General features: G+C 36.0%; 1 protein-coding gene across 3 annotated transcripts in view; it reads right to left on the bottom strand.

Annotated features, from left to right (window-relative positions):
* The window catches only part of LOC145662111 (methyl farnesoate epoxidase-like), a 379435-nt gene that overhangs the window by 195105 nt on the left and 160799 nt on the right, over window positions 1-23531 (bottom strand). For all 3 annotated transcript variants that reach the window (XM_081727445.1, XM_081727446.1, XM_081727444.1), the window contains exon 2: window positions 22933-23048. In XM_081727445.1, the coding sequence (XP_081583571.1) occupies window positions 22933-23020 (88 nt within the window). In that variant the 5' untranslated portion in view covers window positions 23021-23048. The remainder of the gene's footprint in view (window positions 1-22932; window positions 23049-23531) is intronic.

Below are 23531 nucleotides of genomic sequence, written 5' to 3'. Positions count from 1 at the left end.
TCAAAAATTGTGAAAAGGAAACATCAAGTATACATGTCCTATAAAAAGAAATGAACTCCTGTAGACAACTATATGTTCTAATGACTTATTAAACCACATCAAAGAAGATAAATTATAAATGTAATCAAGAACGTTCTGCCACTTTTTCACCCACCATCTTCGAACATCGATGTCACCTACGACTTACCTGGAAGATCAAAATAGTCTCTATCTGCATCGACGACTTCTGCCAACGTTCTCGAAGGGCATGAATTCCATCGGGGTAGAACTTGCTGGCTCATGAAGTAAAGAATGAATTAAGTGCATTTTACAATCTACTAGGGTTTTAAACTGGAGTCCTTTAAGGTGATTGTCCAACGAATGGAACAGGTGATAATCGGACGGTGCAATATCCGGGCAGCGGATGCAATAGTGTTTCCCATTCAAGGCGTAGAATGATGTCCCGGGTCATCCCAGCCATGTGGGACTTAGCGTTGTCCTGTAAGAGAAGGACCACTTTGCGATTCGGAAGTGATGTCTCCAGAGTTTTGAGTTTTTCTAGAAACACGGCTCAACTGCTGACAGTGCACAGTTGCGTTGATGCTCTGACCAGCTGGTAGTAGTTCCCGATGCATGATGCCGCAAGAAATCCACCGAACACGCAGGACGACAATCTTTTGGTGCAGTGCTGGTTTCGGCTGTTTTGGACCGGCTCAACCAATGATAACGGCACCGTGAAGCTTCGAGCATGACCCAAGTATCATCACATGTCAACACCCTGTCCAGAAATGGCTTTTTCCTCAAACGAGACAGCAAACAAACACAGGTGTTTTGGCCCGGATACAAATCATGTAGGACCCATCGACCCAACTTTGAATGTTTCCCAAGTTGCTGGAAGAGCTGCGGAATGTTTTTTCCATTCACACTGAACTGTAGTCCCAGTTCCTTACGTCTGGCTACTGTTTGAATCAATTGCTGCCTGAAGATCTTCATTTTCTACATGGGTTTGTCTTCCAGCATATGTTTCGCCACCGTCCTTAAACATGTCAAACCTCCTTTGCACTGTCCGCGTAATCACGACACTCTCACCAAAGGCCTGGCATATCTTTCGCCTCCCTGCAGCTCTAGTTCACTTCTAGTTTTAACTCGTACAGCATACAGGCCCTTATGATGCTCTGTGGAAATCCTATGTTCACTCTATCCTTACGCTAGTTCACAGTGTAACTGAACTGCCACAACCAGGTAGTATGTTGGATATACCTACACCAACAATTGACCCTCGGCTTAAGCGAGATATCCTGGAAGAGTCAGGGAATTTGAAATTTCAAGAAATGTTACTGAATTCCCAGAATTTCTGCTACTAGTCGGGAAGATTTTAAGCTTCCGAAATCATAGTGCCGTTGTGTAACAGTGTGTACATATTTTATCATAATTTTTCGTCATCGTATCCTTACAGTATCAAACATATTATTTCAAGAAAAAAAATTCTAATGTTCCTTTAATCTGTCATTTGGAACCGAAAGTAGTTGACGAAATAATAAGAACAAAAATTTATGTGGAAATTTCTGATAGCATTTGATTCAACAGAGGAAGGAACGTAGATATTGTAAAATAATTTACAAGGCATTATTAAGTATGTAGTTTTTTTATAACAATGAACATGTACTTATTATAATATTTGAGGTCATAATGAAAGGAAAATTCTTATATTTGAATAAACTGAGGAAGGACGTAAATATTGTAAAATCTTCAATACGTTTTATTATAATTATTATTTTACTCAAGATTTCTTCTTAGTTTATTATTAAAATACTTGCCAACATATCCTCATTTTATTGTCCTAACAAACCAATATATGTTGATGGTAAACTAGTTTAGATTGAACAAGCTCCTGGGCTTCAGAATTTCATGTGACGCCCCCCTTCCCATTACGAAATACTGGCTAAACGAACCAATATATGTTTCAGTAAAATAGTTAGAATGATCGAGCCCCTGGTGTGATGACCACAGCATTTCATCTCACGGACCCCTCCCCCTTCACGAAATCCTGGCTACGTGCCTGAGTCGGTGAACTATCCCTAAAATTTAAGAAAAATCCACTAACGTACCCATGTCTTTGAAAGGAAATGTATCCCTATACTCAGTCCTATAATCATAAGGCCTCATGAAAGAAATAAATTGGGTTAATAACCAAAGTCAAAGCAAACAGGTGATCGTATTTATCTTTGTCAATTTTTTTACCTTGAAAGTGAACAAGATGAACCATTTAAATTTATAATGAATCTTAGAAAATATTTACCAATTTTTGCTTTTGGTAATCCCAAATTTAATGGGTAAGTTGGTGTACCCATGACAAAATTTAAGAAAGGTCCACCAATGTACCCCTGTCTTATGAAAGGTAATGAACCCCTATACTCATTCATATCTAGGTAAGATATCAAAGGGAATAAATTCGGGAAATAACCCATCCCATGGCAAACATGAAGTCGTATTAAGTTTCGCCAATTTTTTAACATTGAAAGGGAGCGAGATGGACCACCCAAATTTATGGTGGTAATTATTTATGTTCTAGAGAACATTTACCAATTATTACTTTTTGATCTTTATCAAATTTAAGGACTAGCCCTAGGTAACGCTCCCAAATTTATGAAGGTGCTCACCAATATTCTTATACCTTATGAAAAAAACTGACCTATGTAAACCCAGCCACAAAAGTAATTCCCCTCCTAAGCGCTCTAATACCATTACTTGGGGTACAGCTCATTTGCAGTTGTGAGAACGACTAGACAGATGCAACCCAACTTACACGGAGCTTTTCTCGGCACTGACAGCAGTTGGTATCACTGAGTCAAGTGTGTATGAAAGTAAAATTGTGAGTAGATGACGCACGAAACATTTCTCCATTCTGAGATCAAACTCTCTGGTTCAGAGCGTATTGTCCAATGAACATCATATGTTAATCTCAATATTGTTGTGTATGTAGTGTATTTTTCATTATATACTGTATATTCAAAGATATAAAAACACTGATCACATATGAATCAGAAAATGCTTGAAAGTAGCTGAAAATATCAAACCAGAACAACTACTGGAAATAAGTTTGTAAATAATTGCCTCCATTGACAGATCTTCTCCAATTTTCCTAATTCCGACATCTTTTTCTTTCTGGAGGAGAGAGGATCTTGCATGTCACACTGAGTATGCATTGAAATTGAAATTGAAACAGAAACACTTGAAAAATTTACAAGCCTCGCCAGATTCGAACCCGGGTCCACCAAATAGAACTTCAATGCCTAACCACTCACCAACCGCGCCATTTAATCTTCCGCCCATACTAATACCTAGTTAAAGTCGTTTCATGGTAAAATATAAAGAAAATACTAAAATATATCAGAAAAAACAAATATAAAAAATGTAAATAAAAATATAAATAAGAAAATATAAGCAATTTGTGTGTCTTACTGACTTACTCGAGATTTCCTTGTTTAACTCAAAAACATGTTATATAGACGTTCTTCAAGGAGGAAAATATTACGAAACGTTCTTCAAATTGAGGCTACGTCATCGGCAGATCCATAACTTATGGGAGCAGGGGGCACCTGCCCCGCCCGAGAGAAGCTCCCCGCCGTTCGAGGGTCCCCATTTCCAGACAAAATTTTCTTACTCCATATACGATAGGAACATAAAATTAGAAACGAAGCTTCAAATAGGGTCGCCACATTACATAAACAAAACACAAAAAGTAAGTAGAACAAAAATGAGTCGTGGATCCATTTCAGTAAAAAATGCCTACTATTAGCGGCTCTAGAAATAATATTTATTAGTATGGCTTAGAGATTTATCAATATTGTCTCCTTAATAATTTTATCAAGTACGGAATGGGCCCAGGTAGTAACTAACAGAACCGCAGACCTTCCCGTGTGGGACGGCCCACAGGCTCTGGGGCCCCCACGAAGATTAAAATAAAATTGGAAAGAGGGGTCCCAAGAATTAGAAGAACAACTTTTCCTAGGGGGCTCAAATAAGCTTATTAATGCTTGCACCCCCAGAAAAAATCTAAGTTACTGCGCTGGTCATCGGTGCAGGGATTGTCCCGATTTATTTAAATTTCGTCTTTACCACAACTTTTAATTTCCAAAGAAGAAAAGACGACAAAATTATTTTCACATTCTTTAAATTTTAGCAACACGTGTAGAAATAGACAGTTCTATGTTTATGTTCCATAACTACTAGATTATTTTCTTATATTCATATGAGGAATTTGTGGCAAATTGAAACCACATGATCATGAGGCTGCTGATCATCAGGCGCAATCCACCAGGGATTCGAATTCCTTTGAAGAGCAAGGTCGGAATTGAAATTGTCTTCAGTATTTCTGTGTTCGTGTTCCTACAGTGTTTGGAGAACATCGAAAGCACATGAGGTGCCAGTGGCGAACAATATTCTGGTTGGGGCATTTTTTTTTTAAAAAAATTGTGAAACCAGGAAACTCTCATTGAAGCTACCTGGGTTCAAATCCCGTCGTAGCAGTTACTAATTTTTCTGAAAGGGAAGATAATGTTTACGTAATTGCTGTTGTAATTATGTCATTCCTTTATTATTATTGTTATTATTATTATTATAACCACAATGGTAAGAAAAAGTAACATAGTCGAAGGTATTCATAGGAACAGATAAGATATAGAGTATTTCTGATGTTTCTTAGGTTTACTCATTATGAACGCAATAATATTATTACGTTTATGGATTTACAGATAGAATTATCATTTCATGGCAACAAGAAATGGAATATAAAGATTTGTTAGCTGATAACAGTATTGCATTTAGTTTGGCCCTTCTTCTAACTAGAAAGGTGAGTTGACTTCTTAAACAGAATCATTCCCGTGACTAGCGTTGTAAGTTCGATTACAATTTGCAGTCTGTGCACAGCTACGTACAATTCCTTGAAACTCATTTTTGGCCCATACTACAACAATAAGGATATGTTTGGCCCTTATGTGTTCATCAATTCTTGTCCAAACACGTTACTTGCCAGATGGTTAGGAATGAAGTTGATACGGATGACGTAATTTTGTGTTGGCATTTTACCTGTAAATGAGATCGTCTCAACTCTTAGACTTAGGGGAATTAAATATTTTTCATGTTAGTATACATCAGAAGTACCAGTTTTGTAGATTGTAAAAATTTACTGAACAGTTACAACCGGAATCGAACTGGCGTCCCCATCATTATGAAACTAATGCTGAAAGCACTACTCTAATACATCACTGTTCTGGGAAAAGGAAAAATGGAGCTGTAGTGACTTCAGTAATTACACACTTTTAAGATTCCAGTAATTACACACTTTTAATAATGCTGAAACTTTCTGATTTCAGACATGGTAAAATAGCAAAGTATTATGCAAAAAGAATATTCCAGAGAAGTCAATTTTAAATTGACATATCTTATGTACGGAGGCGCTGCCATATGCTCTCGCCTCGGGCCCTGATTTTTCACGGCACGGCATTGGACAGATACTTATATTGAATGGAATCTGGTGTTTCAGGGCACTAACTTATTTTTTTAAGTTAATTAATTTAACGAACCTTACTCTCTTATGATCATCAAAACCTTTAGTGTACTTCTCGTAGATATAGAAAGCTGAAATACGGTATCCAGGGTTCGTGTAGCATGCAACAAATAAAAGGCAACATGATGATATTTCCCTCCGCCAAGTCCATTTTAATGTAGTGCAATCCAATCAGAAAATTGATATAATATAAAATATGTAGCCAAGTCTCGACTTTGAAATAATAATAATAATAATAATAATAATAATAATAATAATAATAATAATAATAATAATAATAATAATAATAATAAAGGAATAACAGAATTACAATACCAATTACGTAAACAATACCTTCCAATCAAGGAAAAATAAAAAATGGCACACCGGCATTCGAACCTGTATGACTGTAATGGCAGTTCTCTGTTCTCACACTTTGCCATTAATTCCTCAGGCAAAGATATGAAAATAAACTGGTAGTTATGTTAGATAATCATAGCACGCACTATTTTTAGACGTGTTGATATAATTCAAAGAATGTGAAAATAATTTCTATTGTCTTTTCTTCTTTCGAAACTAGAAGGTAAAGAAGAATTGTAGGGATGGGCACGAGCGAGTTTTCACTCAAACTCGACTCAACTCATAAAAGTCATCTTTGAGCTCGATTCGAGAACTCAAGTCCAAAAATTTCCTCCAACCTGACTCGAATTTGACTCGAGTTTCGATTCGAGTTGGGTCAAAACGAAGAAAATCGAGCCAAATGCTGTGTGGAGTTTCAAGTACTTTCTTCAAGTATCCTACAAAAATAATAAAATTATTATCAATGATGCTACTACTACTACCACTACTACTTGTACATATTATTATTATATTTATTATATAATAATAATTATTACCATGGATCCGTACAGTATAACTGCAAGCATATTTTAATGAAACAAGTGTTATGAAAATTTAAAAAATTCTTGGGCAAGGTTTGAACCCATGCCAAAAAGTATTTTCATTACTAGAACGTTGCCCTAGAACAATCGGCCACGAGGGCAGACAGCAGTTTGCCTTAATTTCCGCTATATGTAGGTCATGACTCTTGATGTACTATTTGTATCGGCCAATAAGATCAGAGGATATCTGAAATTCTTGGAATCTTCCGCACACCAAGGTCTGCGCGATCATTAGCTACGCCTCTGGGCCCGTTCCATACACGACAAATTCATTAAGGGGAAAATATTGACAAATCTGACAATAATATACGAATATATACTATTTCTAGTGTCTCTAATAGTAGACATTTTTTTTACTAAAATGGGCCTACAACTCATTATTGTTTTATTTACCTTTAGTGTGTTGTTGTTCTGTTTATGTAATGTAGTGAACCAGTTTGATGCTTCACTAATAATTTCATTTTAGTATCGCATATGGAGTAAGACAATTTTGTCTTAAAATGGGAACCCCTTGAACAGCGGGTAGTTTCAATGGGGTTGGGAGGCAGTGGCCCCCTGCCCTCTCAAGTTCGGCCCAGCGTCGTGGCAGTCAGTTTTTCTTAAATGGAAAAACGTTTACGTAATTGATTTGTAATTCTGTCATTTCATTATTATTATTATTATTATTATTATTATTATTATTATTATTATTATTATTATTATTATTATTATTATTATTATTATTATTATTATTGCAAAGTCAATACTTGGCTACATATTTTATATTTTATGAATTTTCTGATTGGATTTCAAGTCTTTTTGTTGAATAATCAACACACTCCACTTAAGGTGGTTTGGAGGAGGAAAATATTATCCTGTTGCTTTTCATTGGTTTACTTGCACGTTACACCAAACCTGGATACTAAATTTCACCTTTCTATATCTATGGGAAATACAATAAAGGTTGTGATGATCATAAGAGAATAAATGAATAAGTGATGAGATCAATGAACTTTGCGCATTAACAACTTTTCAAATATCAGATTGTCAGAAAAGTCGTAACGTATTTCGGTAAAATATGATAAATGATGGTTTGTGGATATATTAGAGTTATTCGGATCATGCAATAGTTTTGTCATGAATAGCTAAGATGTTAAGGGTTTTGTGTAGTAGTATTGCCTTTGTTTAGTTTGTGTTTACAGATTTGATCAGAGATGGCGTGAGTAAATGATAACTTGACCCAACATCCATCGTGACCCAACAAAACACATCGTCATGAACTCTGACACATAATCCACGTCCTCTTTTCTACCGACTAAAGAATTTATATTTCTAATAAAACCAGTAATAAGATCCGTGAAATTCTAACTATTCGGAGCTTGAATTTCTACTGTCAATCTCTCAAGCACCGCTCTGTTACAATAATGACGGATCTTACCTTTACGATATAAAATGGTAAAGTGTATGTCATGTGCAAACTTACGATGACTTTCAATTAAATTATCATGGTCTAATTATTTTCTTGTTGAATTATCGATACTTCTCAGTTTAAAAGGGGATGAAATTTGAAACTCCCAAATCAAGGTACGGAGACCAACATACAGAAGCTTACATTACAAATTTTATGTATATTTTTCTCACAACTTAATGGGTTTATTGCCCTGTGCTCTAAGCGCTCCATATAATAAACAAGCTTTTAGCAATTATTATAAAGCGCTTGATAAGCATATATGGATATATGATGCGAAGCACTGTATTTTTTGTTAAGTTGATTTTGAGCTTAACGTCGCTTTCAGTAGCAAGGCTATATGAAAAAGAACCTATCCCATACCGTAAACGTCGCCAACACCTAGAGCCTCACTTGCGGGTAAACGTCGATCGTCAATATAGAGATGAGACGGTGTCACGCTGCTGGCAGGGTTTCGTCGAGTCGAAACAGATATCTCGATTTTGTTGTAAAATTACATGGCGAACGCATTTTATTTTATCCCAAAAAGTTATCGCCTCATATATACGGCTGAAAGAGCACTCTGATTGACCAGATTAAAACGATGTCAACGATTTATCTCTTTACAAGCGATGTCTCTTTCATCGTCTCCGTGGCGAAGTCGGAAAAAACATCCGCCCAGTAATCATATGGTTGCTGGTTTGAATCTCCTCCGAGGTAATTTTCTGGTACTTTTTAGTGTTTTTAGACTCACCTTAATGTAATCAAATCACACATATTGGCAATTTAACATATTTTGGGGCAGTAATTTTGTGGTTCATTGACGTTTTGTCGCGTCAGAAGATGCTGTCTATAATGCAATGAGCAGAGAGGTTCGTTAAATGAATTAAATTTAAACAATAACTCAGTGCCCTGAAACACCACAATCCAATCAATATAAGTATCTGTCCATTGCCGTGCCGTGAAAATTCAGGGCCCGAGGCGAGAGCATATGGCAGCGCCTCCGTATATATGAGTTACCAATTTAAAGTTACTTTTCTGGACTATTCCTTCTGCATAATACTTTACTATTTTATCACGACTGAAATCAGAAAGTTTCAGCATTATTATACTGGAATCGTAAATGTGTGTAATTACTGAATTCACTACAGCTCCATTTTCTCCTTCTACCAACAGTGTTGCATTAGAGTACTGGCTTAAATGTTAGTTTCGTAATGTTGAGGACACGAGATCGATTCCGGTTGTGGCAATCCAGTAAATTTTTACAATCTATAAAAATGATACTTCTGATCTATACTAACATGAAAAATATTCAATTTCTCTGGGTCTAAGAGTTGAGACAACTTCCTTTACAGGTGAAACGCCAATAACACAAAATTACGTCATCTGTATCAACCTTCGTAACTGTCTGGCAAGTAACGTGTTTGGACAAGAATTGATTAACACATAAGGGCCAAACACGTCCTTACTGTTGTAGTATGGGCCAAAAATGAGTTGAGTTGATTTTTAGTTTAGCGTCCCTTTCAGCAGCGAGGGTATATGAGACGTGGACCTACTGATTAACGTGGAATCCGAACCACATGAACTCCCGCCGGGAATCGAACCCGGGTCTCCCACGCCAAGGGCCAAAAATGAGTCCCAAGGAATTGTACGTAGCTGTGCACAGACTGCAAATTGTAATCGAACTTAAAACGCTAGTCACGGGAATGATTCTGTTTAAGAAGTCAACTCACCTTTCTACTTAGAAGAAGGGCCAAACTAAATTCATTACTGTTATCAGCTAACAAATCTTTATATTCCATTTCTTGTTGCCATGAAATGATAATTCTATCTGTAAATCCATAAACGTAATAATATTATTGCGTTCATGTGTAAACCTAAGAAACATCTGAAATACTCTATATCTTTTATATTCCTATGAATACCTTCGACTATGTTACTTTTTCTTTCCATTGTGGTTATAATAATAATAATAATAATAATAATAATAAAGGAAGAACATATTTAAAATACCAATTACATAAATATCCTCCCATTCAGAAAAATTAATAATTAGCACGACGGAATTTGAACCCAGGTAGCTGCAATGGGAGTTTCCTGCTTTAACAAATTCTTTCAAACAAATCGCCCGAAACGGAGTATTGTTCACCTCTGGCACCTCATGTCTTTTCGACGTATTTCAAACAGTACAGGAACACGAACACAGAAATACTGTGGACATTTTTTTTTTTTTTTACATTCGCTCAGTCGCGTTACTCTTAGTCGGTTACCTAGAGCATTCGAAAACCGACGAGTTATCATCATTGCGAATGATTTCTATAGTAGTTTTGTTTTTTTCTTTATTTCCATAAGTGAAAAAAAAATGGAAAATTTGGGAGGGAAAGGATAGGGAAGGAAAAGAGACCAAAAAAAAAGGGAAAATTTACAAAAACGAAAAACAAACAAAAAAAACTAAGAATTTAACAAATAAGTTTGAATCTAGATTGCTTGTTTTTTGTGTATTTCTGTGTGTGTGTTTGGTATCTGTGTTCTCTGCGTATGTATGTTTTTACCTATTGGCTGCTTCTTCTTTTTACCTTAGGCTTCTTCTTGTTTCTTGCAGGTTTTCCCTGTATGATTAGGTTTTTCACCCATATGTTTTATATATATTTAAATATATTTCTTTGGTATTCACCTATTTCTTTCACTGCACTAATGGTTTTCACCTGTGTTTCCGCACTAACACTTGTGCACCAAAACTAATATTCTTAACACTACACTACACTGTATGCTTTTGCTGTGACTAACACTAATAATCACTGACACATTTTTCACCTATATGACTTTCTATTTATATATACTCGTATATATATATATATATATATATATATATATATATATATATATATATTTAACTTCACCTTGCACCATACGAATTTCTGGCTTAACTTAAGCTTTTAGTTTTTCAGCCTGTATGTTTTTCCATTTATTGTCTACTTTCTCTCTTCCACATACTAAAAATTTATCTTTTCATTTAACTCTAATACTGTATTCATTATTTATTTATTTCGTTTAACCGCTCATTTTGCGTTCCTTGGTATCTTGGCTGGTTCTTATAGACTGGGTCCGGGGTCCACTCGGAGCACTTAGTGTGGACCCCGGTCCGTTGTATCCCAGTGCTATCCTCACCAACTTCACCTGGCGCCCGAAACGGTAAATGCGGTGTTTTCCATTTTGTCCTTTCTTGCCATTACCCTATTCCCTCCCGTGAACCCACCACCACTCTCCACTTCACGCACTCTTCTTCACACACTCTTGCACCGGAATTCCTCTTCCAGTCCCTTGGCTGGAGGTGCATCCATTCATTCAATTTGTTCCCGGTGGGAGACACGCATTTCCTGTGTTTCCTCTCCTGGAGTCTTTTCTCCGGTCCAGGAACAAGTCTCACATTCGTTCATTTTCTTTCACCCATCACTTTAATTCTCTCCATTGTTTAAATTTCTTTTGTACATATTTCTTATATCTGAGTATTCATTAGTTATTTTTTTCAATTTTTCACAATCTTCCTTACTAGTTAATATTTCTTGTAAAGTCTTGTTTCGAATATCCCTTCTTAGTATCACGTCATCTTCCATTGTTGGGCACCACATAATGTGGTGTTCTGGTGTGCCAATTTCTCCACATTCACAGCTTGGTGTTCGTTTGGATTTTATTTTATACAAGTAATCTTCATACGGTCCATGTCCTGTTAGGAAATGAATTATTCCGTAAGTGGGATTTAAATGTTTTATTTGTAGTCTATCTTTTATGTTTGAAAATATCTGATGTACTCTGTGAGCTCCTTCATACCGTTGCCAATCTTCATTCCAAATTGCTATCATATGATCTTCAATTTCTTTTTCGGTATTTAGTTCTTTATCAAATGTATTCCTGATTTTGTCTAGATTTCCTTTTCTTAACCAATAGTTCGCTGCCCTCTGCAGAGCTACAATATTCATGGGTTTTACTCCTAATATTATACTTAATGAGCTATATGATGTTGATGAAAATGCTCCACTTAATCTTATTAGTATGTTTCTTTGTGGTCTATTTAATCTATTCTTATATGTTTTATTTTCTAATGTTCTCCCAATCCAAACACTTGATGCATATGTTATTGCAGCTGCTAAAATGGTTTCTTGGTACAAATTTATTATTTTCAATGGTAGTTTGTATTTGTTTCTAGCTATCGTAATTAATTTATTTGCTATGCTGTTCCCTCTAGTTGTTATATATTTAAAATGTGCATCAAAATTTAGTTTTTCATCTAATATTATTCCCAGATATCTTATCTTTTGTTCTCTTTTTATGTTTATATTATTTAGCTTTATTATTGGGTTTCGTTGTAACTTTGTTCCAAAAATTAGGTATTTAGTTTTGCTCGTTGATAGTTTTAGTTTACTATCTTTGCTCCACTTGTCTAATTGTTCTATTATTTTTGCAGTTTTAATTTCTAATTCTCTTCTGCTATTTCCTTAACGTCTCTATTCTGCTTGCTGTTATTGCAATATCGTCGGCAAATGCAACAACTATGTCCACTTCCTGCATCTTGTTTAATACTTCCAAGCATGGTTGTAGCTCAATGTCCCATAAAGTTGGTCCCAGGATAGAACCTTGTGTGCAACCTTTCTCGGTCTCAATTTCTATGTCTCCTTCTTCGTTCGGTATTATGATTTTCCTGTTTAATAAGTAATTTCTTATTAAGTTTATTATGTATTTAGGCAAATTTAATTTTCTGATATTTTCTAGAAGAGAGGGAAACCAAAGATTGTCAAAAGCTCCTTCAATATCTATAAAGAGTGCTAAGACATATTTTCGTTCGTACCTTTTTTCCTTTATATTGTCTACTAATCTATTTATGGCGTCTTCTGTTGTTTTTCCAGTTCTAAAACCATATTGTAATTGATCATCCTTAACGTCTCTATATTTTTTTAACCTGTTTAGGATTATTCTTTCAAAAATTTTGGAAATGTTTTTAAGCAAGCAAATGGGTCTATAAGATCCAACTTCTGAGGCGTCCTTTTCTGGTCCTTTAGATAGGATACTTAACTTTGAAACTTTCCAGGAATCTGGGAAAAGTTGCTTCTTAAGTAACCAGTTAAAAAGTCTAGCTAGATATGGTGTCCAAATATCTTTTGCCTTTTTGTATATTTCATTCTTTAGTCCATCTATTCCTGGTGCTTTTTTGTTTTTAAGTTTCTTCATTATCTTTTCCATCTCCTCATTTGTTACCAGATCTTCTTCGGGTACAGTATCAATGGTTTCCTCCATCATTTTGTTTCTTAACTCGATGTTACTTTCCGTATCTGTCTCCTTTATATCCTTTGGGAAGAACTTATTTGCTAATGCCGTTAATGTTTCCTCTCTGTTCGTAGTTAGCATTCCATCAGGTTTTTTAACTGTGCTCAATATTAGAGGGTTGACTTTTTGTGTAATTAGTTTGTAGGGTGTTCCCCATGGATCTGATTCTATATTCTTTTTTAGGAATAAATCCCAACTTTTCTTTTTTGCCTCTAATAGTTCTTCTTTGTATTCCCTTTTAGCAATTCTGTATTTTTCCAATCTCCTTTCCTTCAGAATGGGATGAAGTGTTGATTGGTAGCTTTTTCTTGCTGATGTTGCTATTCGTTTCAACCTCTGGAGTTTGGGGTTCCAAAAGTCTTCGTATTTCTTAATTTCCTTACTTTTTGGGGTAGCATCTTTTAGTGCTTCTTTGGTTACTAACTCTATTTCCTGTATTATTTGTGTAATATTACTATCTTCTTCTATTTGTGGTAACTTTAAATTATCTTTAAACTTATTCCAGTTTGTTTTCTTTATATTATATGTCTCTGCTACTTTGGTTGTTTCGTTTGCCTGAATCTCTAGGGTTATAATTTCGTGATCACTTAGCGTGTTACTGTCTCCCAGCTGCCAATTTTTTACTCTGTTTGCTAACTCAGTGGTTGCACATGATACATCTATGTATGATTTTCCTCTGTTTCCTATAAAGGTTGGTCTATTTCCCACGTTTAAGATTTGCAGTCCATTTTGAATAATTAAATCTTCTACTAAGTCACCCTTGTCATCATTTTTTTGTGCTCCCCAAATTGTCGACTTTGCATTTGTGTCTGCCAACAGCAGAATACTATTATTACCTCTTTGTCCTATTATGTTCTGTATTTTGTTTACAAAATCTTGAGTTGGTAGGCGGTATTGAAAGTACGCATTAATTATCCAAAATTTAATTTTTTTCCACTTAATTTCCACTGTTGTTATCCAATTATCTACATACTGAGTTAGCTTCAGTATTTCAATTTCCTTATTTATGATTACAGTCACAGCTTTTGGCTCTTCTCCTCCATAGATGATCCTACTTCCCACAGGAAAGGTTGTTAATTTGCTATTTAGAAGATATGGCTCCTGTATTGCCACAATATCTATTCTTTTTATTTCCGCTAATCTCCTTAATTCCATTGTTGCCACCTTGCTTCCCTGTGCGTTATTTTGCATTATTTTTAATGTGGGATAGTTTTCATCCATATCTCGTAAAAACGTAAGCATCCGCACCTGATTTCGTAGGATCATAATATACTCTACCGTGTGCTCTAACTAGTTGTTTATAAACATTTTCTAAGGACCAGTATATTCCTCGTCTTTCAAAAACTTGATCCACCAGATCTAGAAGTTCAAATCCATTTGCTGGTAAATTATAGATTCTTAGCTCAATTCTATCTGTCTCTTCCAGAGTTGGATAAGTTATTGATCTACCATTTACATGCAAATCTCTTACTATTTGCCTCAGTGCTGTAGCCAATATTTGTTTTTCTTCTAGTTTTGCTAGCCTATATGTCTGATTTATTTCTTCATATAGCTCTTGGTTTGTTCCCTGCATTTTACTTTTATTTTCTTCTTCTAGCTTTTCTACAGTGTCTTCGCTTCCACACGTTGTACTAGATATTGTCTTCTCTTGTATTTGCTCCTTTCTTTCTTCCTGTACTGGGAAGAGATATTTTTCTTCTCCATGTACAAAGGAAGTATAAATATTTGGTACCTCTTCCATGCACTTATAATCATCTTCTTTAAAAGTCTTTTTACTGTTCCTTTTCCTGTTTTCTAGCAGTGTTGCTAGTTCACCCTTTTTTGTAATACTATCATTAATTTTTCTCCCATTTGGTTCAATTTGGATTTTGGAGTCTTCTATATTTTTCCTTTTTTCTCTGTTTATAAATCTATGCATTTCAGTTTGTGTTATCGAGTTTATTTTGATGTTTTTCTCTATTTCTATATTTATAATTTCCGTTTGCGTCGCTTTATCGGATTTAAGTATTTGTTGTTTGTGTTTTCTTTCAATAAATTGTTCTAATCTTAATTTGTCCCTTCTTCGTTTACTTGGACTCTTTTTCTTTCCCTTGTTTGTATTTTTTTCACTCTCCATAGTTGATTTTTGAGATTATTCTCTCTCGTGCTACCTTGTATGAAACACATTCTTCGGTCTGAGGGTTCTCACAATTTTTGTGACGTAATTTGCAAGGTACGCAGATTTTTTTCCCCTTCTCATCACACTCTTCACTTTTGTGTCTTAGATCGCCGCAGTATCGACATCTTGATTTCTCTTTATTATCACAATACTTTGTTACATGTCCGAATTCTTGGCAGATGAAGCATTGTGGTACTACCAGGAAGTCTTTGATGCGATGTGCTTCATAATCAATGTACACTTTTTCTTTCTCTACTAAGATTTTTCTTATTTTTGGTTCTACTTCTATGACGAGATGGCATCTTTTTTGTTGTTTTTTGCCAGCTCTAAACCTGGCTTTTATCTTTTTTGCCTCTTCCATGTCTTCTTGCTCGAAATTTTGCTCAATAAGAGCTTGTATAAGCTCCTCATCTTTTAAGTCAGAAGGTATACCATAAATTATCATCATTGGATTTCGTTTTTTGGTTTCTTCGCATTGGAAGTTTCTTTTAATTTCATCTTTAGCCATAATCTTTTTGATGTCGTCTTTTGTTGCTGTTTCTATTACTACTCTGTCCCTGGTTGTCCTTAGTCCTGTAATCTTTAGTTTTTCTTTTCGTGGGTCAATTGTACCTGCTAATCTCTCAGCTGTCTGTCTGGTTGTTTCTCCTTGGTTTGGTTTTATTATCAGTGCTGGTTTGGTTTTGGCTGTTACTTCTTGGATTGTTAGTTCCCTCTCTGTGGGCCTTCTTCTTTTGACTATCTCTGTCCAAGACGGCTTTTCATCCGTTTCCATTTTTTCAACGGTGATTTTTTCAATTTTCTCCCCTAATTTATTTATGTAATCCTTCATCATAGCATCTTGTTGGAACAGCTCCTGTTGTAGGTCTTGTATTTTCATTCTAAAACGGTGGCCGTCACTTTCTCTTGCTATTTCCGCTTTTCCGAATAACTGTTGTGTTTCAATTAATTCTTCTTTTGTTTTATTTTGTACCTTTTCTAGTTGTCTCATTTCGTCTTCTAGTTTCGTTATTTTTTGGCTTTTTCTTGTACTTCTTGTTTCAGTTCTTTTTTGTCTTCATCTAGCTTTCTTATTTCCTCCTCCATATGTCTTATTTGATGGTCTCTCGCCTGTTTTATATCATTGTTTTCTTCCTTAAGATGATTTATTTCTTTTTCCATTCTATTTATGTCTTGTTTTTGTTTTTCAATGATTCTCAATTCCTCTTCTTTATTACCTTTTTTCCCTTTCCTCATATCCATTTCCAGCTGTAATTTTTCTCGTAGTAGATCTTGATTTGATGCATTTAGTCTTTTATTTTCTTTTTCTAGTTGTTCTAATTTACCTTCTAGTACCGACCTATCTTTAACCCAAATCACTACTCTCTTTTTTAGTTTGTTAAGATTATTCCTACCGATCTTTTTCCAATCTAGTAGTTCTTCTAGGAATACCATTTTTTTCTCGTATAGTGTTATAGTTTCCATTTCCGTAGTTTCTCCTTCAGTTGTTCTTTTTGATGGTTTGTCCTGTGGAGAGGTATCTTCCCTTTCTCTTTTCCGAGCTTCGCCCTCTTCCGGTTTCTGGACCCTTACTACTGGGTTTGTAGGTGATTGGTCCCTAGTTGGTGTACCTCTTGCACTACTTGGCGGCGACCTCGGAAACATTTTGTTCCCCTTATATTAACCTGTTTTTGATGTTAAATTAGCCAGTTTTTACAATACCCCAGAAACTCGATGGGCAAAAGTTTTTTATTTACCGACCAATTTTTGTGAAACTTTGTATGTTAGTTGTAGACACCCTAAACTATCAGGGGGGATTGAGAGGGGTAAGTTCCGGGGGGTAAGGGGAAAATAACTTTAAAAAAAACAGAAATGAAATAATATAAAATATCTCGGGGGAGGGGGGTCACCGATATTCTCCCAAAAATGAAGTCAAAGGTCAAACCAAGTTGGCCCAGACGACAACCTTGGTAGAATTTCCTGAATTCGGATGGGGGAGGGGGCACTTTGGGAGGAGAGTGAAGGGGGTTGAGGACCCACCTCCAAAAAAAAGTCAATCCCCTGGTCCTTAAATTTTGGGCGCTACGAGGTCCTGAAATTGGCACTTTGGTCCATTTTACACACTATGGACTTACAATTTTTTTTTTTTTAACGTTGTATCTAGTAAGTTTATGTTGCTTACAATAAAAGTTGAAAGCAATGTTCTTGCATGCAGTAAGATGTTGAAAGTACTTACATTGACCTTGCCGTGTAAAGTAGATACTTTTCCACCTCAAACCGGATGCACACGTTGCACTAATTACTTTTTAGAATTTTTTTCCTTCCATTTTCAGGTTTCTATGTATTTATATGGGGTTATTTTAGCCAGTTTTTTGCCTATAAATTTTGAACCGTTGGCCCGTTTTTATTGGCGTTTTCTTTGCCGTGTTCGTTGTAACGCACCGCGTCGAACGATACCACTCGCGACCCGACGCGCGCAGTTTTCCCACTTTTTCCGCACTTAGCTGCAGAGCACCAGAACACACGTCTTACCGATAGATATTCAGTTCGGATTTCCTGACTGTGGACAATTAAAATTCCGACCTTGCTCGTCAGAGTAATTCGAACCCCTAGTGGGTTGCGCCTCATGATAACAGCAGCCTCATGATTATGTGGCCCAAATTTGCCACAAACTCCATATATGATTATAGGAAAATGAACTAGTAGTTATGGAACATAAACATAGAACTGTCTGTTTCTACTCGTGTTGGTACAACTTGAAGAATGTGAAAATAATTTTATCGTCTTTTCTTCTTTGGAAATTAGAAGTTATATTAAAGATGAAATGTAATGTAAATCGGGACCATCCCTGCAACTGATGACCAGCGCCGTATCTTAGATTCTTTTCCGGGGGGCTTTGGCGTGGGAGACCCGAGTTCAATTCCCAGCGGGAGCTCATGTGGTTAGGATTTCACGTTAATCAGTAGGTACACGTATCATATAGCCTCGCTGCTGAACGGGACGTTAAACTCAAAATCAACTCAACTCTTTTCTGGGGGGTCAAGCATTAATAAGCTTATTTGGGCACCATGGAAAAGTTGATTTCTAATTATGGGGTCCCCTTTCTAAACTTTTCTCTTAATCTTTATGGGCCCAACGGAGCCTGTGGGCCCTCCCGCACGGCAAGTTCTGCGGCTCCGTTAGTTACTCCTTCGGCCCATTACATACATGGCAAACTTATTAAGGGGACAATATTGATAAATCTCAAAGCCATACGAATAAATATTACTCAAATGGATCCACTACACATTTTTGTTCTATTTACCTTTCGTGTGCTGTTTTCTTTATGTAATGTAGCGACACTATTTGATACTTCATTTCTAATTTCATGTTCTTATCGTATATGGAGTAAGAAAATTTTGTCTCAAAATGGGCCCCCTCGAACGGTGGAGAGTTTCTCTGGTGGGCAGTTGCCCCTCCAAAAGTTAAGGCTATGCCGATGACGTAGGCTGAACTGAAGAACATTTCGTGATACTTTCTTCATTGAGCAACGTGTATATAACTTGTTTTTTTTAGTTAAACAAGGAAATCTCGAGTAAGTCATTAAGACCCTCACACAAGTTGGTTATATTTTCTTATTTATATTTTTATTTCTATTTTGTTTATGTACTTTTTGTTATATTTGAGTATTTTGTTTATATTTTTCCATGAAACGAGTTTAACTAGGTGTTAATTTGGATTGAAATTTAAATGGCGCGTTGGGTGTGTGGTTCGCGTGTTAAACTTCTATTTGGTAGACCCGGGTTCGAGTCAAGGCCAGGCTGAAGGTTTTTCAAGCTTTCTTGTTTCAATTTCAATTTCAAGGCACACTCAGTGTGATAAGCAAGATATTCTTTCCTCCAGAAAGAAGAAGATGTTGGAATGAGGAGAATTGAAGAAGAACTCTTAATGGAGGCAATCATTTACAAAGTTATTTCCAGTAGTTGTTCTAGATTTGATATTTTCAGCTACTTTCAAGCATTTTCTGATTCAGATATGATCAGTGTTTTTATTTCTTTGGTTATACAGTATGATGAAAAAATACATTACATATACAGCAATATTGAAATTAACATATGATGTTCATTGGACAACACGCTCTGAACCAGAGAGATTGATATGGAGAAGTGTTTCGTTAGTCACCTACTTTACAATTTTACTCCATAAACACCTGGATCAGGGCTACCAACTGCTGTCAGAGCCGAGAAAATTTACGTGTAACTTGGGATGCTTTTGCCTAGGCGCTCTCACAACTGTAAAAGACCTGGACCCCAAGTAATGGAATTAGAGCGCTTAGGGGGGGAATTACTTTTGTGGCTGGGTGAACATATCCATATAATCATATAAGGTAATAACACCTCATCAAAGGCAATAAATTGGGTCAATAACCTACCTCATGGCAAACACGTGTTTATACTAATTTTTGCAACTTTTTAACCGTTAACTGGAACGAGAGGGACCACAAAAATGTACATTGATGTTTCGTAGGGTCCTATACTACTATATCATTTTTTTAATTTAGCAATTTCCAAAGTTTAAGGGATCTGGCAATGTACACTCCTAAATCTTTAAAGGGGTGCTCCAATGTGTCATGCCCTCTGAAATGGAATGAACTTCTGTACATACTTATATAATCAAATATTTTAATAGGATTTTATCAAATGGAATACATTGTATCAATAACAGATTTCATGGCAAACATGTGTTTACTAATTTTTCACAATGTTTAACTCATTAGAAGAACGAGATGGACCACCCAAATATATATTGGTATTTATTAAGGACCTATAGTACTATATAAAATTTTAAAATAAAACCTGATCATTGGGTGAAAAACCTCCAAAATTGGAACTTTTGGTCATTTTTACCCATAAAAGAGAACGAGGTGGACCCCTGAAACTTACACAGGTATATACCCTGGTCCTATGCTATCATATCAAAATTTTTAATTTTGAAAATGAAATGTTTGAGTTTTACGTCCCACGATTATGCTGGCTAAGCTAAAAGAGACGGTGATGATTAGACATGAATGAAAGGGGGACTGAAGAAAGTGGGAGGAAACGAGAGAACCCCGGGGAAACCCACGCACACGGTGTTTGCCCACCACAAAATTCAATTGGCGCGAATTGGGATTGAACAAAGGTCACCATGCACCAGTAGTGAACGCTCTAGCACTGAGTCACCAGGGCTCTTTTTTAATTTTGACTATTTCAAAAATTTAAAGTGGTGGTCCTACGTTCCCCTGCCAAAATTTTGCTGGGGCCAAGGAACTCCTGTGATAACTACACTACTGAGGCGGTGATCATATGTACTGCTAGTTCATTGACCCCGGACCAAGTTCCTTTACCTTTAACCTTTGACCTCTCAATGTTTTGTTGACTCGACTGGATATAAACCGGAAAACGGGCTAACGTTATTATTCTTGACATGGTTATCAGAAAAGAAGATTGCCGAAATTCCAGTATCCTGTTTCATGGGCAATAGAATTTCAGCAATGCTATCACTCTGTGGCTGGATGCTTTGTCTGAGTGCTGTTCAACCTATTTCAGACAGGACGTGAGTTTGGAAAGCAGCGTTGATTTTGAGTTTTTGTGCCAGCTTTTGGAGACTCATTTTGGCCCTCTACGAGAAACCAGCCATTAGCATTTATTCTTTTGGGAGACTCTCTTCGCTCTACCGGAATAACATGCTTCGGCCCTTGATGTCAATAGGTTTGTATGAAATGGCACTAAATGTACCGTAATTATTGAAGTAATTCCACTCCTCATCAAAGGTAACAACAAATTTCCACTGATCACCAGCGAGATGACATTAAGCAGCCTTCTGTAGTTGTTCTCAGTCACAGGATATTGTCTGAGATTATGCACACTATTCTTGCGAACGATTGTCAACCTAAATTTCTGTGAAGGACACGGTTGATTATCGTCTGCAATATACTATATCAGCTGGCCATCGTACCCCTGTGTGTGAGGTTTTTCGGAGGTCGGCATACGCCAAACCATAGACAATAAGGGTGGAGTCCTCTTCAAGGCAGGTATACTTCTAACTGTTCAGGACTGTGTGGTGAACCCAGGACTCTATTCCGCATATATTCCTATAATAGATTAATAGTGACATGACCTCAAAAAAATTACACACTTGACACTTTTCTAAGACGCAAAACACCGTGAAGTTAGCGTCGGAAAGGGTCAGAATGTACCCCTGTCAGAATCTGTTCAGTTTCGGCATTATCAGACTACGTTCTAACATACAACTGTACTGCGTGATTAACGAGATACTGTTGCTTGCTTGTCTCAAGGGAATCTTACGGCAGTGGGTTGAGCATGTGCAGCACAGTTACAGAATGACTCTGGCTCAATATGTATGAATCAACCTCTCCAATACACATTTTATAAACCTTTTTACTTATGATGCGCACGATATTGTCTAAATTACACGTACTGAAATTGTGATATCAGTTATTATTATTATTATTATTATTATTATTATTATTATTATTATTATTATTATTATTATTATTATTATTATTATTATTATTATTATTATTATTATTATTATTATTATTATTGTAACTAGTAGTATTAGCAGAAGTTATTCAGAATTACTAAAATCAAAATTTTACTGAATTGAGTTGCTGAAGCTCTCGTACGTGTTTCAATTCCCTATCGATCCTTCTTCTTTAATTAAAAATTTTCATTGAATTATTACTTTGTTATAATTTTTAGTAAGTAGGTAGAGTTCTGGAGAAAGGCCTTCTACATAATTTTAAACAAACAAGTGTATTTAATGTTGACAATTTCAGTTTAACCTATAGAAGCCGTTTGCCATTAGCACGGCTAACAAATTGTTTCAGAGGATGGATAGTGGTGTGATATTAGGCTTCAGAGCTTCGAGGTTTATCACTCATATTCTACGATCCTTCTCATAAACATCATGAGTTCTAGTGACAAAGGTCCTGCTGGGTTTACGGTGAAAAGTTAGTGTAGAAGCTAGTGATCAGAATTGTCTCCTGGCTAGCGGTGTAAAAGGTGGGTGTTGAGCACAGGTTGTGACCTTGAGAGTTTTCGAGGGTACAATTTTTCATTGAAAATTATACAGTAAAACTGAAGAGTGGTACATTTAAAGGAGAGAGATACCTTGTCAGCAGAATGATGAATTTATAGGGAAATTGTAAAATTAATAGGTTGCACATGTGTCCTTGGGATATTGAGCACCCCAATTGTTAGCCAAAGCTTCCTTCTTGTTCTTCTTTGTACTTCGGCCAATATAACATCGATTTTCTTGATACTTTATGTCGTTTGCAATTCTCTTGAGGCTGTATATATACTCCTCACAGAGAAACAATGTTGGAATTCGAAGGAGATATTGACCTCCTTCTTGGCTAAGCATTTTTAGGGTGAAAGACACGGGTTGCTTATATCACGGTAAGGACTCAGGTGGTTCGAATTCCATGTTAAGTTGTAGCTTACATAGCCTCACTGCTGAAAAGGACGCTAAACTCAAAATCAAAGAGATATTCAAACGTTAGGAGAAGAAAGATAAATATTGAATTTAAGAAGCCTACCTGGAGGTAATCCTTTTCTGCTTGTCTTTGACTTGCTGAATAATGTCCACAGCATAACGATGCCAAAGAATAGAATCCATGTAATCATCTTAGGTTGATATAAATCGAAATGTTATCTGAAACAAGATTTTAACATGATTAACATTATACCCAGACTTTTTTCTTTGGAATATTAGTCTAGAGGTTGTATTGAAAAAATATGTCTCACACTTACTGAATATATGCTAAATGTCTAGCTTGATATTTGTAATGCTTTTCTCCCGGCATTTCTTAAGGAAAGTATAAAGGCTCGACTACTAGCACTAGAAGGCAGCACGTTTCCCATACCTTTCTAATCTATTATCTGGGAAACAACAACATTCAAAATAATTCTATCAGATTCAACATATTAATATTCAAACTTTGTGTAAGAACAAGTTGTGTAAATAATCAGGGATTGATTCGTGCATATTTTAAGTAAACCGTTACATTCATTATAGAGTGCTCTTAATTTTGTTCTTTAGAAACATGCTTCCAGACCAAAACTAAAATTTTGCCAATAATGAATGAAATAAGATATCAAAAATATGCAAAATTTATTCTATGATTATTGACTGCAC

Source organism: Thermobia domestica, chromosome 10 (genome assembly GCF_964235325.1).
Source record: "Thermobia domestica chromosome 10, izTheDome1.hap1.1, whole genome shotgun sequence".
Taxonomy (NCBI): domain Eukaryota; kingdom Metazoa; phylum Arthropoda; class Insecta; order Zygentoma; family Lepismatidae; genus Thermobia; species Thermobia domestica.
The sequence above is the reverse complement of the archived record's forward strand: the minus strand, read 5'-3'. Positions and strand labels throughout refer to the sequence as shown.